Source organism: Ambystoma mexicanum, chromosome 11, assembly GCF_040938575.1.
Source record: "Ambystoma mexicanum isolate Mex_15411 chromosome 11, UKY_AmexF1_1, whole genome shotgun sequence".
Classification (NCBI taxonomy): domain Eukaryota; kingdom Metazoa; phylum Chordata; class Amphibia; order Caudata; family Ambystomatidae; genus Ambystoma; species Ambystoma mexicanum.
This window is the reverse complement of record NC_090934.1, coordinates 993382104-993397463: the sequence shown is the minus strand read 5'-3', so window position 1 is coordinate 993397463 and position 15360 is coordinate 993382104. Positions and strand designations below refer to the sequence as shown.

Here is a 15360-nt window from a genome sequence, read left to right as displayed (position 1 = left end):
ATTGCTGGTGGCTCCAGAATCAACCATGGCCTTGGAAACCACTTCTCGCTCATCACAACGTAACGTCACCTGAACTATTACAGGTGCATGTTTAGGAATGGTACTGGAGTCCGATGAAACATTCGACATAGGGACTCCTGCTATTGTCGAGTTTTGGCGTTTCCCGAACGCTTGATGGGTTTTTTAGGACATGTTGCCAATAAATGCTCGGAAGAACCACAGTACATACATAAGTGGTTTTTTCTTCGGTTCTCCCGTTCTGCATTGGACAATCGGCCTCTCACGGCGCCAATCTGCATGGGTTCAGGGTCGTTAGAGATGACTGCTGGTGTCTCTGACCGCCCCGAGACTGGCATGAAGGGCTTTTTCTCTCCCTTTCGAGCATTCCTTCGGGCGTCGATTTGTAGAACCAAATCGAGCAACTCTGGAAAACCCGTAGGAACCACAGGAACTGTAGATAAGGCATCTTTCAGTTCTTCAGAAAGACCCTTGTAGAAAACAGCCGTTTTCTTGCTGTCAGGCCATTGGGTTTCCGCCGTCAGTTGATTGAACCGGGCAACGTAAGACATAAGGGGTTGGCTGCCTTGTTGTAGGTTAAGCAACTCTAAATCTGTGGCTTGAGTAGAGTAACGCATGTCAAAGACTTTACTCATAGCAGTCAAGAGATCGTCACAATCGTACAACAAAGGGCTATTTGTTTCCAACAAAGGGTTAGCCCAAGCAGCAGCTGTGCCGCCTAAATGGGAAAGCACGAAGGCTGCTTTTGTGGTTAGATCAGGAAAAGATGTAGGACGGCAAAGAAAATGGAGTCTGCACTGATTTACAAAGGTTCTATAGGTTTTGGGATCACCCGTGAACCGTTCCGGAGGGGCCAAGGGAAACTGAGTGGGCATAACCACATTAATAGTTTCCTGTGGGGGTGCCGTAGTCCCAGATCCAGATGCAGTAGCCATTGGCACCTGTGCTCCCTGAGGACTACCATGTAGGGCATCTTGCATAACGTCCATACGGTGCCGTAACATGTCCTGTGCTGTAACCATTTCATTTCTCAAATCGCTGATCAACTGTGTCAAAACAGCTAAAGGATCCGTACCCTCCATGGCTTCTGATTCTGTCAGAATGTACCAAAGTATTAACTGAAAAGGATACAATACTCAAAAGGATACAGGAGGTAGGGTCTTCCGGATCCCTGTTCACACGATTTGATAGTTGTGAAGTCAATTGAAGACCTTCCAAATGATACAACCCTCTGGCTGATAAAACAGACAGAGCGATGGATCACTGGAAAGGGCGTGGGTAAGGTATAGTAAGCCTGCCTAGGACAAATTAAAGTATCATGAATAACTGCTCCAACCTGAGTATGATGAATTAGATAATGACAGGAATGTTCACACTGACCTTTGGTTTAGGGTAGAATAATCCAGAAGTCTCTTGATGGATTTGAATGACGAACAAACGACAAGGAAGGGAAAATTAGTAAGGGAGACTTATCCCGAACGGAACGAGGCTCACGCTAGATACGGGTTGAATTCACCACAGGATAGCGTCCAAAAGTTCAGTTCAATGTCACCTTCCAATAATCCTTGAAAAGCTTCCTTCCCACTGTAGGGATCAATCCTTCTGTTAATTCCACAGATGCAGGAGTTAGAATTAGCGCTCTTTTTAAGGAAAAACAAAGTACACGCGGTTATAAACAGCCGCGAAGAAAATAACGTTTGAAGACAACGTGCGCGTGTGGATTTTACACGCGGGCAGGATTCGCGCAGTCTGGGCCAGCCGCGTGTGAAGACAACGTGCGCGTGTGGATTTTACACGCGGGCAGGATTTACGCAGTCTTGGCCAGCCGCACTTGAAGACAGAGAGCGCGTGTGGATATTACACGCGGGCAGGATTCACGCAGTCTGGGCCAGCCGCGAGTGAAGACAACGTGCGCGTGTGGATTTTACACGCGGGCAGGATTCACGCAGTCTGGGCCAGCCGCGAGTGAAGACAACGTGCGCGTGTGGATTTTACACGCGGGCAGGATTTACGCAGCCTTGGCCAGCCGCACTTGAAGACAGAGAGCGCGTGTGGATTTTACACGCGGGCAGGATTTACGCAGTCTGGGCCAGCCGCACTTGAAGACAGAGAGCGCGTGTGGAATTACACGCGGGCGGTGTTCCCGCAGTCCGGAACAGCCGCGTTTCAAGACAACGTGCGCGTGTGGATGTACACGCGGGCAGGATTTTCGCAGTCCGGGCCAGCCGCGCTTGAAGACAGAAAACGCGTGTGAATTATCACGCGAAGGAATAGCTCCAGGAATCAGCGTGTGGCGGAACACACGCTATTGAAGGCCCAAAAGTAGCTGTAGAAATATGCCAGGATGCAGATCAGAGGTTCAGCTACACAACGCCAATAGATTCGATCAGAAGCAGCGAGTGAAGTTTCTATGCTGCTTAAATACGTAATACCGTAGTTCACGTGACGAAGCAAAAGTCACGTGAAGTTAGCGACGTGAAAAGTGCAAACGTCGTTTTCCCGGTAACGTATCGAATAACCTCCATTTGGAATAGAACGGTCTAGCTGTTCTACGAGCGTAGCATCCAGCATGTATGACAAGTACTCAGCGGGTGGATCTCATGGGGAGGGATTCCCCCTGGGAGACTAGGAACGACTGTCTGTGAAGAACCCAGTATGCCCAAAACATATCCCTACCTCCCTCATCGTCCTACCCTATACAGGGTTGTATAATACCACACACTCCCATGTACTTGTGTAGGGTAGACGATTTGACCCCCGCCACCCCCCTAAAAGTTACTGGGACAAGGAAGAGTAGGGACTACCTATGTGAGTCTTATGTGGAAACTGGGACGAAGAAGAGTACAAATAACCCAGTTGAGATCAATACTGAGACGTAGAAGAGGCGCAGAGTAATAAAGAATACCCGACTGAAACTGGATCAACGTTCTAGTCAATATGGACAATCTGTAAATCAGCAGAACATAAAAAGGAAGCAGGACTGAAGCAAAGGCTAAGCTCTCCCTCGAGGATCATTGAGCAAGGAAGCTGTGCCAAGCATGAGGGGACGTACGACCGGGACGTGAGAGCCACTCAAGGGGTGTCCCTTGTCTGTCTGCAGACAGACCAAAGGGCTAGAAAGTATGGGAGCCAGGTGGAAGGAAGCCATTAAACCGTGAGGATGTGGAGAGAGCCTCCAGCCACCCTGCCGTCACCGCTGCAGAGCCGCTGCAGCCAGTGAGAAACTGGGAGGGAGAGGAGGGGGGGTGCAGGGGACCGAACAGAGCAGCAGCAGCACTGCTTGCGGGATAGAAGCCAGGTGGAACGAAGCCACCGACCCATGCAAACATAGAGGGAGCCTTCAGCCACCCAGACTTCACTGGTGCGGAGCTGCCGCAGCCTGAGAGCAACCCACGAAAGAAAGAGAACGTGGAAGACCGGACAGAGAAGCAGGAGCACTCCGGGCAGACCGAGAAGACCCAACCATAAACCCAGAGGTACCAGGGTTGTTTGGGGAAGGCAGAAGGGCACATGAGGCCCAAGAACCAGGTCCTGGGAACAGTTTAGAAATAGAGACTGCCTTACATAAAGGGAGCAAAGTAAATCCTCGCAGGATAGTGAACCAGGTATACCAGCAACAACCTGTAAAGAATCAAGAGGGGTCTGAGACCCACCACCAAGGGAGAAGGAAATCGCTAAACCTCTTCTTCGTCACAGTACCTGGCAGGCTAGTGAGCCAGGGCTGCTACACAAAACCTCAACTGTGTAACTGCATGACACCTGAGAAGGGCCAGGCAAGGGGAGTCCTTTCCCTGGTACTGTGGGAAACCTGAGAAATACCAGGGCAAGGGAGGCAATCCCCCTGGCATTGTGCACACTAAAAGATACCTGAGAAGGGCCAGGGGAAGGGAGTCCACCCCCTTGCACTCTGACATTGTGAAAACTAGACCATACTTGGCAGGCTAGTGAACCAAGTTGGTCCAAGCCTGGGGAAGGGAGTCATTCCCCCAACTTGAGTAAACTCTGACAAAGAGCCTGAGAGAAACCTGGGGAAGTCCTACCCCTCAGCCTCTGTAAACGGTGGAAACTGGAGCGTACTGTTGTACCGGCAAAACGGACTGCAACCTCGGAAAGGGAATCATTTTCTCAGGAAATAGTGGCTCCACAGCACCAGCAATGTAGACCGATCTCCGACGAAAGAGCGCCACTCTTCTGTATTACGAAGACTCACAAATCCTTTAGTTTAGTTATATGTGTAAGGAAAGGAAATTGTTTTTTGACACAGGACGGTCGACTTTTATTTACGGACATTCTGGCACATCCTTAGTATTTGGTTGAGGCAGGGAAGCCCCTTTTAGAGTTTGGGAAAGTTAGTGTTTTCTCTTTGATTTTCCTTTACATAAAAGTATTTTCCCAAAAACATGCCACCTGTGTGTCGGTCTCCTCCTTGCACACCCTTACAGTGGGTAAAGAGCCAAGATGAAACACAGGGTGGGGAAATGAATGTGACAGAAAGGCGGGCAAGAAACTGTTGGGTCAGAGAAGGACCAGAGAGTGCGACGAGCAAAAGACTGGAGTCAGGAGGAGGAGGTAAATGGGTAAAATGTTATAACAATGGGAGGGTAGAGCTGCAATAAGGGACAGTGTGCTCATACTGACATATTTCTGCCATTATTCCTCATCTTGTAACTTCCATTGTAAATACATGTATGTAAATACCCTCAAATTTGTGCCCTGATGTCCCCGGGCCTGCCGGTGCGCGTTATAAATAAATAAAATACAAAATACAAAGTGTAGCTAGGTCAGGATTTAGGATGAAGTTCGGAGAATAGGCTGGGAGGACAGAGCGAGTTATAACATGGAAGGAAGGAAGGAATACGAATGGAGTGAGTTGAGGAGACCTCAGAAGGGCCAAAAATTGAGGACACAGAGGGCCGAATATGGGTGCAATGAGGAGTGCAGGGGGTGGGAAAAGGGTATGATGAGTGCAGGGGGATGGGCAAAGGAATTAAATGAGGAAGGAAGACGACGGAGGAGAGGGGCTGAGATGGAGGATTGGCAGAGAGTGATTGGGCTGCAAACACAAGAGGAAGAAAGAGAATGGGCTACGGGATTGTAAAAGGGCTGGTGTGAACAGAGGACAATGAGGCACATGTTATGAAACCATTCTCTTGGAAATCAGAATGTTCTTTTTGTTTTTCTTTCCTGTTCCCAGCTCGAGACATTCAGAAGTGGGAGTATGTTCCACTGGGCCCCTTTCTGGGGAAGAACTTTGGGACAACCATCTCTCCGTGGGTCGTGCCCATGGAGGCACTGATGCCTTTTGTGCTGCCAAATATTGTACAGGTAAGTTTAATGACACTGACTACCCCGCTATTAAGATCACTGCTGCTGTATCTTTGCATCCGAGATGGCTGTAGCAAAATTAATTGCAAGAGAGATGGCTGCCACTGAACGAAGTGTAGGTGCAATGCCTGTCACTGAATAGAGGTTGGGTAAGATGCCCTTATGCCATACAGTGTGAGTAATGTAGCAGCAATCAAATACAGTAAAGTTAAAAGGCAGTATACTTAAGTAAAGTGCAGATATGCTGTGTACCGCCCAGAAAAGTGTAGGTTATGGTTCCTGCCCTCAAATGTGTCCTGTACATAAGATGCCTATTGTTAAACAAAGTTCAAGTAAAATGCCTGCTGCCAAACAGATGAGAAGCAAGGAGACTACTGCAAAATATGGTACTGGGAAGGCACTCCCTGAAGGCAGTGCAATGAACATGACCAATACGGAATGCAGGGTGCTTGTTGTGCTCCTTGTGTACACTGCAAGTAGGATGCCAACTGAACCTAGTGCATTTTGGTTGCATACATATGTATAGGATTTACTAGCTTATATACCTGATGTTGCCCCGGATTTCATTTAATGTTCTTGTTGGAAATACCTGAAGGTAGCTTTTTTGGCTTTTTCAAAAGGCTTCATAAGAAAGGTGAAAAGAAAAATTCACTACATTTTTCGATTATTTAATATTTTAAAAATGTTTTCTTATAAAGACTACACAACACCATTTTTTGTTCTTCTTAAAAACTCATTCTGAAACCTATAACTGTACATGAGAACAACCTGGAGATTCCTGAGCAGCATGATGGGTGACATGATGCAGATGCCCGCCAACAACTATGGACCTAAAGTTTGATATTACCAAAGTACATGTACATTTTAAGGGTTGTTTATAAGCATTTTTTCTTTTTCCAGTCGGAGTAAAGATCTACAACTGATTCGGGGATCCCACTTTAGGACATGCCTCACATAACTGCCGTGGGAGAAACATGGAGATTGCAAGTTGATACCAGTGCACTTAATTGACTGGCTTTGTGCCGTGTTGATCTTGATACCGAATGCCAGCCTAGCCGGGAACTGTAGGCACTTGAAATTGATCGGCATGTCTGCCGGAATGAGTAGAATGTGGGGGATGAAGACATCTTCTCCTTTTCCCTTCCCGATCAACACTGTTGTTCATTTACGTTGGACAGCAATTTTTTAACGTACAGCCTTGTGCCATTACACTGCTGTAACAAGGGGGGTTGTCCTACCCTCTATGGATCTTGGGGGTGCGTGGGGAAAATTCTGTGCACACTGGTTTTAGACCCTAATGGGTGCCCGTGCAGTTTGGGCAGCTGTTAAGGGAGGCAGCATCGTTGCTGCTGTCAAACAGATATCGCTAATGTACTATTGATGTACAAAATTCCAATTCTTTTATACACAATTGCCGCTTTTTATTAATTAGCTGATGCTTATTTTCTTTGTGCAAAGCATTTTAGTACATTATTTACATATAACAATCTATAATGTGCGTTGTGGAACACAGAAGCATAGTTCGACATTCACTACGACATCAATGTGGAAATAAATGTCAAAGTAAAAGGCATGGCAACTAAAACATTCATTTATACAATTTAACTAACAGTTTGTTTGTGAGCGAAGATGTTTCATGCCACTGAGTGTGCAGAACACAGGGTAAAAGTTCAGATGTAGGAGACGTTGGAGATCAGTCTCCTATGCCCGGCTAAAGTCTGACCTCATATTTGGTCTACGTCTGGGTTTGATGTTGGGAAATGGAATTTGCAGCACAGGTTGAAAACCCGAAACTACTTTCGGAAAAAAGTGCTGATGACGTTTCGACAGAATAGATGGTAGCCGCCTTCTGGGGCCAAAGAGAGTCAGGAAACTGTGTTGAGAGAAACAGAAAAGGTAGAAAAAGTGCATAAGAGAGTACAGTTAAAACAGCTGCTAGTAGCTGGTCAGGGTCAATATGTAGCATTAAATGCTAAAAGACAAATCCTAAAAAAAAGGGGTTCCAGTAACAGAATCCACTCACCACTGGTCGTGCATACAGTTGGAGCGGATGAACCCAAAGGGTTTCATCGTAGTGTGGTTGGAAGGGCAGAGGTCGCCTGTGTGGGCGTAGGTAGTGTGGATCGCCGGGGTGCCAGCGGGGGGTTAGTGGGTTAATCTTGCCGGACACTCAGGGTGGGTGGCGGAGTCGGTGATAGGTCCGTAAGGGTAGAAAAAACAGGGGAAAAAGGAGAGTGGGAGGAGGGGAGAAGAGAAGGGAAAAGGGGTGAGGGGAGAATGGCATGAGACAATAGAAGTGGATATGAGTGCAGGACAAGCAGGTTCAGAAATGCATGGGGGTGCATTGGGGAGTGGGAAAAGGTGGGGGTGGCAAAAAAGTACCTGAGGCTGGTAGGTGGGGTCCCACTTGGATTAGGCGGGGGACCGTCTCAGGAGCAGTCCAGAGGTGAAGGCATCATTACTGGATGGCTCTGGGGAGAAGGAGCGTCTGGAGCGCCCTGTGGGATGGATAGGAACGAAAAAGTAAGGATCATGTAAGTATCCATAGGAGGGCTTATTGAGTCAAGAGGGGTAGGCACTCTCAGGGGGAGAGTGCGGCGAGTGGCTGATTTAGCCGAGTCCGGGTGTGGAAGGCCATACCTGCAGTCAGTCAGGGCGGGCAGCACAATGACCGGCGTCTCAGAATGGCGCCTGTGCTGTCTCTGCAATGGAGAGCTGCGAATAAGCGTTTACGAGCGCGAAGTCACTGCGCATGCGCACGGGAGAACTGTCTCGTGTTCACAGTGCCGTTGCTGCGCAGAATCCCGCGGGTAGTGTCTCTGACTTGTTTCCCTGCTGCGGGAACAGTACAGAATGCTACGAGAATCTAGTTCGTGGCATAGGGGGAAGGGCTGCCCCAAGGATCACCCTATGGGGGGGTGTTGGAAAAAGGGAAAGAAGTAAGCCAGGTGAGTGCTGGGCGCGTGGGGGTAGGTGTGGGAGGGAAGAGTGGGTGGGAAAGAGGAGAAAGACCGGCGTGGGTAGGGAAGCAGGAGAGAGAATCATCCCGCACTCAAATCAGAGAAAAAGGAAGCGGAATGTCGGTGGTCATGCTGCTGTGAGGTGTGTGTGAGAAATGAACGCACGGCAAGAGAAGATCGTTGCTAGAGGCGAAAGAAGTGGCATCCGAAGGCCGAACTGAGTGGGGGATCAGTGCTAGGGACAGTTTATGTGCGTCCTGTTAGGCGGGTGGGGGGAAAAGGGGAGAAATGCCATAGACCCAGTGGTGATGTTAGAGTTGGAAATGCCCATCATAAGGAGGAAGCAAGTGAAGGCATGAGGTTTGGCAATGCCATCTGGTATGTACGAAGAAGACAACAAAAATAAGAACATCAGAAATAAAGATATGTCTGAGGGAACCACATCTATGTTAAGAGGGGGGCAGTGGATCAGTGCCAAAACTGAGGACGCTCTAAGGTATGCATGTCTAGTAACCTGCGTCAGGAGATAAGAGCAGAGAGTACATTGTAAAAATACAGAGTTATAACGCAGGTCATGCATGTACTGCACAGATACAACATAAAAAATACAGAATTGTACTTCAAGTCAAGCCTCATAGATAAACATTGGTGGTGAATGGCACCATTAGTATGCACATAAATACAGGCACACACGGACGTGTAACAGTGTCTGAAAATATGGTAGACCATAATCTCTGTTGCATATAAGTGCGTATATTGAGGCAGAGGGCGGAGCAGAACCTGAGCTCATAATGTAGTCATAAGGAAAGGAATTTCAGATGTTGAATGGTCCTGGTATGGCCTCATTAAGGCCGGTGGTAGTGGATTTAAGTTTGTGCATCCACCATGCCTCTTTGAAATTGAGGGTATTGGCAATGTTGGTTTTGTTTTGAACTTTATCCACCACCCACCAAGAAAAAGAGTCGCAATTATGCTGTAATTCAACAAAATGGTGGACCAAGGGAGCAGTTTTCTTGATCTGTGTTCGCAAATACGTTTGTGAACGGGTCTTGAGGTTTGGCCTACGTACCGTAATGCACAGGGACATTGGATTACATATATAACATTGGTGGACTTGCAATTCGAAAAGTGTCTACTTTTCCACTCTTTCCCCTCAATCATGAATGAATTGAGTTTTTTGGTTTGTTTACAAGCCGTGCATTGACCGCACGGGTGATGTCCAATGATTTCTCTCATGTTCCACAAAGTGGAGCGAGCTGGAGTTTTGTTGGATTTGGAACTGGTAAGGAATTCTTTGAGATTTCTGGACCTCTTGAGAGCCATACGTGGTTTAGGTTCATCTGGAAGGTTGAGTTGGACAAGTGGCCAGAATTTTTTGATGAGGGATTTGAGTTTGGAAGTAGTTGGGCTGAAGGTGGTGACGCAGGTCAAGATATTCTCAGAAGTAGCAGTTCGGTCTTGGGGTGTCAGGAGGGCATCTCTCGTTGTGTATCTTGCTCTCTTCTGGGTGTTTTTTATAAGTTTCTTAGGGTAACCTCTAGACAACAGCTTTGTCTGAAGGTCACTTGAATGTTTCTGAAAATCGTCCATTTGCGTGCAGTTGCGACGGATCCTCAAGAACTGTCCATACGGGAGAATCTCTCGTAGGCTCTTTGGGTGATGGCTATTGTAATGTAGGGCCGTGTTGCGGTCTGTGTTTTTTTTAAAAATGGAACACTCAAGTTTATTGTCTTTCGGTGCAATGGTGAGGTCCAGGAAGTTAATCTTCTGGTTACTTCTGTTAATGGTGAATTGAATGGCAGTGGTACGCAAGTTGAGCCATTGAAAAAATTCCATCAGGGTGGTGTCTTCCCCTTTCCAAAGAAAGAGAATATCATCAATGTATCGAGACCATAAGGTAACCGAGTCAAGATACGGGTTGGTCATGTTGAGGACATGTGTCAGTTCGAATTCGGACATGAAGATGATGGCCATGCTGGGGGCGAACACTGCGCCCATGGCTGTCCCACAGGTTTGGAGGTAAAAGGTGTTGTTGAACTCGAAAAAGTTATTTGTAAGTGCCAATTCGAGGAGTTCAATGATCAGGTTGATCGGCACCCGTCTCTGTGTCATGTGTTGTGTCAAGTGATGTCTCATACATTCCAGTGCTTCTTGTTGAAGAATAGACGTGTAGAGGCTTTTGATGTCTAAGGAAACCAGAAGATCTTCTGAGGAGTGGAATGGTTGGTTTTCGAATTTGGTGATGGTGTCCATGGTGTCCCTTAGGTATGTAGGAGTCTGCTGGCTCAGAGGTTTGAGAAAGTGATCAATGAAAATACCAATGGGTTCAAGAATAGAGCCACATCCCGATACGATGGGTCTCCCGGGGGGTGTGCGACTATTTTTGTGGATTTTGGGAAGGGCATAGAGAACGGGTGTTCTGCCTTCAGATGTATTAAGAAAGGCTTCTTCCTTCTCAGTGATCCAATTGTGTTCCAATGCGTATCCTGTTATTTCCTGGATCTTGTGTTTTATTTCTGATGTGGGATCTTTTTTCAATTTCTTATAATTGCCTTCCTCTTCGAGGAGTGACATCACCATGGTATTATACTGGATGCTGCTTTGAATGACGATGCCCCCACCCTTGTCGGCTGGTTTGATCACGACAGTGTTGTTGGCACCTAGGGTGGCGAGGGCTTTTCTTTCTCCTGAGGTCAGGTTCTGTCTATGTTGTTTTGTGACAGACTGTAATTTCCCAATTTATTGCCGAATGCATTTCTCAAACAAGAGAATGGACGCAGGGGTCTCAGAGTCTCTTGGTTGAAAGTCTGATTTTGGTCTCAGGCCGGTGTCCTCAGGTCCCGGCGGGACGTCTTTGTCAAGGAAGTACACCTTCCTTCTAATATTACGAAAAAAAACTGGTCAGTTCCAGGTCCAATTTGAACCAATCGGTGTGATTGGTCGGCACGAAGGATAATCCTTTTGCTAGTAGTGAATTTTCATCTTTAGACAGTAGGGAGCCGGAGAGATTGAAGATGGGAGTCATTGTTCGCGCCTCCGGTTGCTCCTGCGGCGTTGGGTCGGGTACCCCCATTGGGGGAAGTTGTAGAAGGGAAATTGAGGAGGATGGGGTGGGCCCCAGTACCCTCCTCTGGGGCCCCCCTGGCCTAAAAAAGGCAAGTTGGGAGGTTGTAAAAAAGGCTGATTACGGCCCAAGTTGGCTTGGCGTCCTCTTGTCTGTGGTTGATCACCTGTCGAGGAGTCGGAGCTTGAGGTGTCGGAGAAAGAAACGCCTCTGCGTCTATTTCTTGAGGCCCCACCTTGTTTGGCCATGCGTTCTTTATCCTTGATGTCTTTATAATCTGCAGCGAGGTAAGGGTAGATATGCTCTATCTTGAAATTCTTGATGTCCTTCGCAAGTTTTTTATGCTTTTTTTCTAAGGTTGTTGCCATGAAGGTGTCAAGCACAGCCTAGGTGGGTCGAGTTTGCAAAGAAGCATGATGGATGACCCAACTTTCTGTCGAAGGTGATGTGGTGGCATTCTCAGAGGGTCGAGTGAGTTGGGGAATTCTGTTGGATAGTTTACGGCTTAGTCAGCATCCACCACTGTATCGATTGAGTTGTACTCAGTAATTGTGCCCAGAATCATATCTTGCATCTGATTATTAATTTCATTGACAGAATAGTTCTTAGCAGCAAGGATAGCTCATTCACACAGCCACTCGTAACTTAACACTTGAGCACTATTCGTAAGAGAGTAACAGAAATGCCTGTCGCACCACTTTATATAGCAACAATTTGGAAACTTCTGGAATGCTACCTGCCTTCACCTTCGCCTCTGGGGTCCATTCGCCTCCAATACGCCTTTGCCTTTCACCTCATACGCCTTCACCACCCATACCCCAACGCTTCGCCAAGCAACAAACCATTTTTTACATATTATATATTACATGGCCTGCGGTAGTGGCCATGTAGTTATGGTTAAGTTGCTAAACCCATAGGAAGAGCACTTTTTGGGTGGCTTTTAACTTTGCTACCCCTGGACGAATCCTCACCAAACTTCGCAAAAAAAGTATATGGCCCACTCTGAATTCTTTTGTGAAGTTTGGTCAAGGGGGGGTGGAAGTTATAGGAGGGTCCCAAAATAAATGTTTTCCCCATAGACATAACGGGAAAACATGTCTTGTCGCGCCTACAGCCCAAACCGCTGGACGGATTTTCACCAAATCTGCGTTAGAAGCGGCGGCATGGTCCCGAAAGTGTGCTTTTGTTAATTTGGTGTAAATCCGTCCAGTAGTTTATTTTTTTTTAAACGACCAAAACATAAGGCAAAAAAACTAGTGATATCTATGTCCGCTCCGCTGACTCACTTCCCTGTTCAGTCCGTGGACTGGCCTCTGATTGGCTGTTCTGTCTGTGGACTGGCCTCTGATTGGCCAGAAAATTCACTGACTTTTGCGTGGTCCGCCGACATCGGGACGCGCCCGCTGATTGGGTGGGGAGAAAACATGAAATGCGTCCGTTTTCCTGAAACACCCGGCATCTTGGTTTAGCTGACTTTTTTGGGGTCCGCGGACAGCACAGTGAAAACATACAAAAAAAAGCAGCATTGTGCTTGTCAAACTCAACAAACTATCTCTGGAGATGTGGGGGGATGAGGATTGGATTGGATATGGCCATAAGAAGCCAATAAAACAGGTTGTTTCACCCCAGAAAGTCCACGAACACTCCAGATGTCCTGGGGCAATCCTGTGGTGTTCGCGGACACTTCAGATGTCCTAGGACATCTGTACCTATTTCTGCAGGAGAAAAGCAGTTTTTGGATGGCTTATAACTTTTGTGCCACTCAATAAAACTGCATGTAATTTTGTAATTTTATTCTAGAACTAATCCTGAATGGTTTTGCAGTTTTGTGGGATTCTGGCAAGAGGGGGCAAAATTAGAGGGGGGGTCCTAAAATATTGTAAAGGCATATAAATGTGGTGTCATTTGACAAATCTGCACAACATCTGGCAAAACGATTTTGGATCTAGATATAAATGGTTTTCTAAAGTTTGGTGGGATTTTCTCAAGAGGGGGCGAAATTAGAGGGGGGTCTCAATATTTTTAGATGGCTTATAACTTTGTTGCTATTTGACGAATGTGGACAGAAGTTTTGAGAAAGATTATTATAGACCCACCCTTCAATGTTTGTGTAAAGAATGAATGAATGGATGTTGTCAAGTGCGGGGCTAAGTTATATGACTATTGTGTGTCCATACATTTTGACACTTTATAAAAATTCAAACATGGGCGGATTTCGAGCAAACTCGTGAGGAGAATTGGCAAGGACCTTAAAGTATGGTTTTGCAAATGTGCCCGTGTTTTTTTTGACAAGTGTAATAATGAAGGTACAGAAAATAGTCATATACCTTTGCTGACTGAGGCATAGCCTTTGGCCGTGGGCAGTAGCCAGATTGTCTGGGTCATGGCATAAGGTCGCAACGCGGACAATCTGGCTACAGGCCATGACCGCTAGGGACGGAAAATTGTGTTAAAGTGACTGTCTACCTGCGTCCGGCTATGTGGTAAAGTTATTCAAAGGTAGGATAGGTTTGAAAGGGAAAAAAGTGCTTTTGGTAATATGTTCATAGGGTTTTGCAGGCTGCCATGGCATGGGACGAGGGGCTGTGTACGGAGCCCTGCCTTCTCTTTCCATGTTGGCTGTCTTGAAAAAGGATTTTCCTTCCTGCGGCGTCCCGCTGTAGGAAGAATAATCCTTCCTTCTTACAGCGGGATGCCGCAGGCGTCCCACTATATGAAGAAAAATCTATGTTTTAGCACCCTGGATTCCCGCTTTGGGAACCAGGGGTGCTAGTGGCCTTTATCCCCCATTTCAGGGGCTGCAATGGACAATAATGGTCCGTAGCCCTCCTTATTTATTTATAACGCACCATTGCCAGCACACATAAGGCTGTGTGGTTACAGTATTTGTTGAGGAAGATGAGGTGTAGGAAGACAGCTTAATACTTGCTGAGAAAGGAACAACCTTTCTGAGAGCATTGCGGTCATTGGATTTGGTGTGGTGGCGCATGGAGGTGGTCTTGTAGGAGTACTGTCCAGGTAGTCTGCGACTGAGTACAGAATTGCACTAAGTGCATTTCACTTTGGTAGATTTAGCCTTTGGTACACTCCCAACGGTAGCAAAGAACTGGCACACCCATGATTCGACCATGGTGCTAGAAGTAGGCACTTCCTCTACCTCATCTTCTTGGTCCTCTTCATTGTCTTTGAAAGTACTGCGCTTTTTTTGTTGTGAAGGTCCTCCAGCTGGTGGCTCTTGGGAGGAGGGATGGCAATAACTGATGCCATTTTAAGATAAATAGCAGTTTTGATAAAATTCTTCCAAGTATGTACTTTGTACTAGATTGGTAATGGGGAAATTTTGAAGTTGAAAGTTCCTAGATCAGTAGAAAATGCAGTTCTGAACTGTCTTCGAAGCCAGTATACAATCACGAAGTGCAGACGCCTTCACGAATATTTCACCATGCCGCGTGCAAGCATATGGTCACGTGGCATGTCCAGAAAGTATGCGATGAAGTCAGACGTTCCCGGACGTCTACGGATGCAAAAGTATTTTAAAAAGTTGCAAAAAGTGTATAGGCATGTTAAAAATGATGCTACAAGGTGGGAAATGTTTTAAGGTGAAACTTTGTAAATTGGACAAAAATATTGCTTATTGGCTAAGTATGATATTAGTAAATTGTAAGAAATAGCATGCACTGGTAAAAACCCATGAAATTCACTGAAAAAACTTAGTTAAAGGGACGTTATGGTTACGTTGCACTAATAAAAACCTATGCAATTCAATGGAAAAACATAGTAACAGGGACGTTATGGTTACAAGTAAAACTGAAAAACCTCAGGAATTCACCTGCTATGGTAAGCTAAGCAACCATGCCCGGTGAACGCCATCGCCCCGCCCCACCGGGCACTAAAGTTAACCAGCCATATTGGACGCAAGCCCCCCGGACCTACCCATACGGGACAAGACAGGCCCTCATGCCACGCCTTGAGAAAGACCTGTGGTTGAAACAC

General features: G+C 46.7%; 1 protein-coding gene across 1 annotated transcript in view; it reads left to right on the top strand.

Annotated features, from left to right (window-relative positions):
* The window catches only part of FAH (fumarylacetoacetate hydrolase), a 173613-nt gene that overhangs the window by 92690 nt on the left and 65563 nt on the right, over positions 1–15360 (top strand). Inside the window, exon 9 of the mRNA XM_069624175.1 lies at positions 5213–5343. Coding sequence (XP_069480276.1) covers positions 5213–5343 — 131 coding nt within the window. The remainder of the gene's footprint in view (positions 1–5212; positions 5344–15360) is intronic.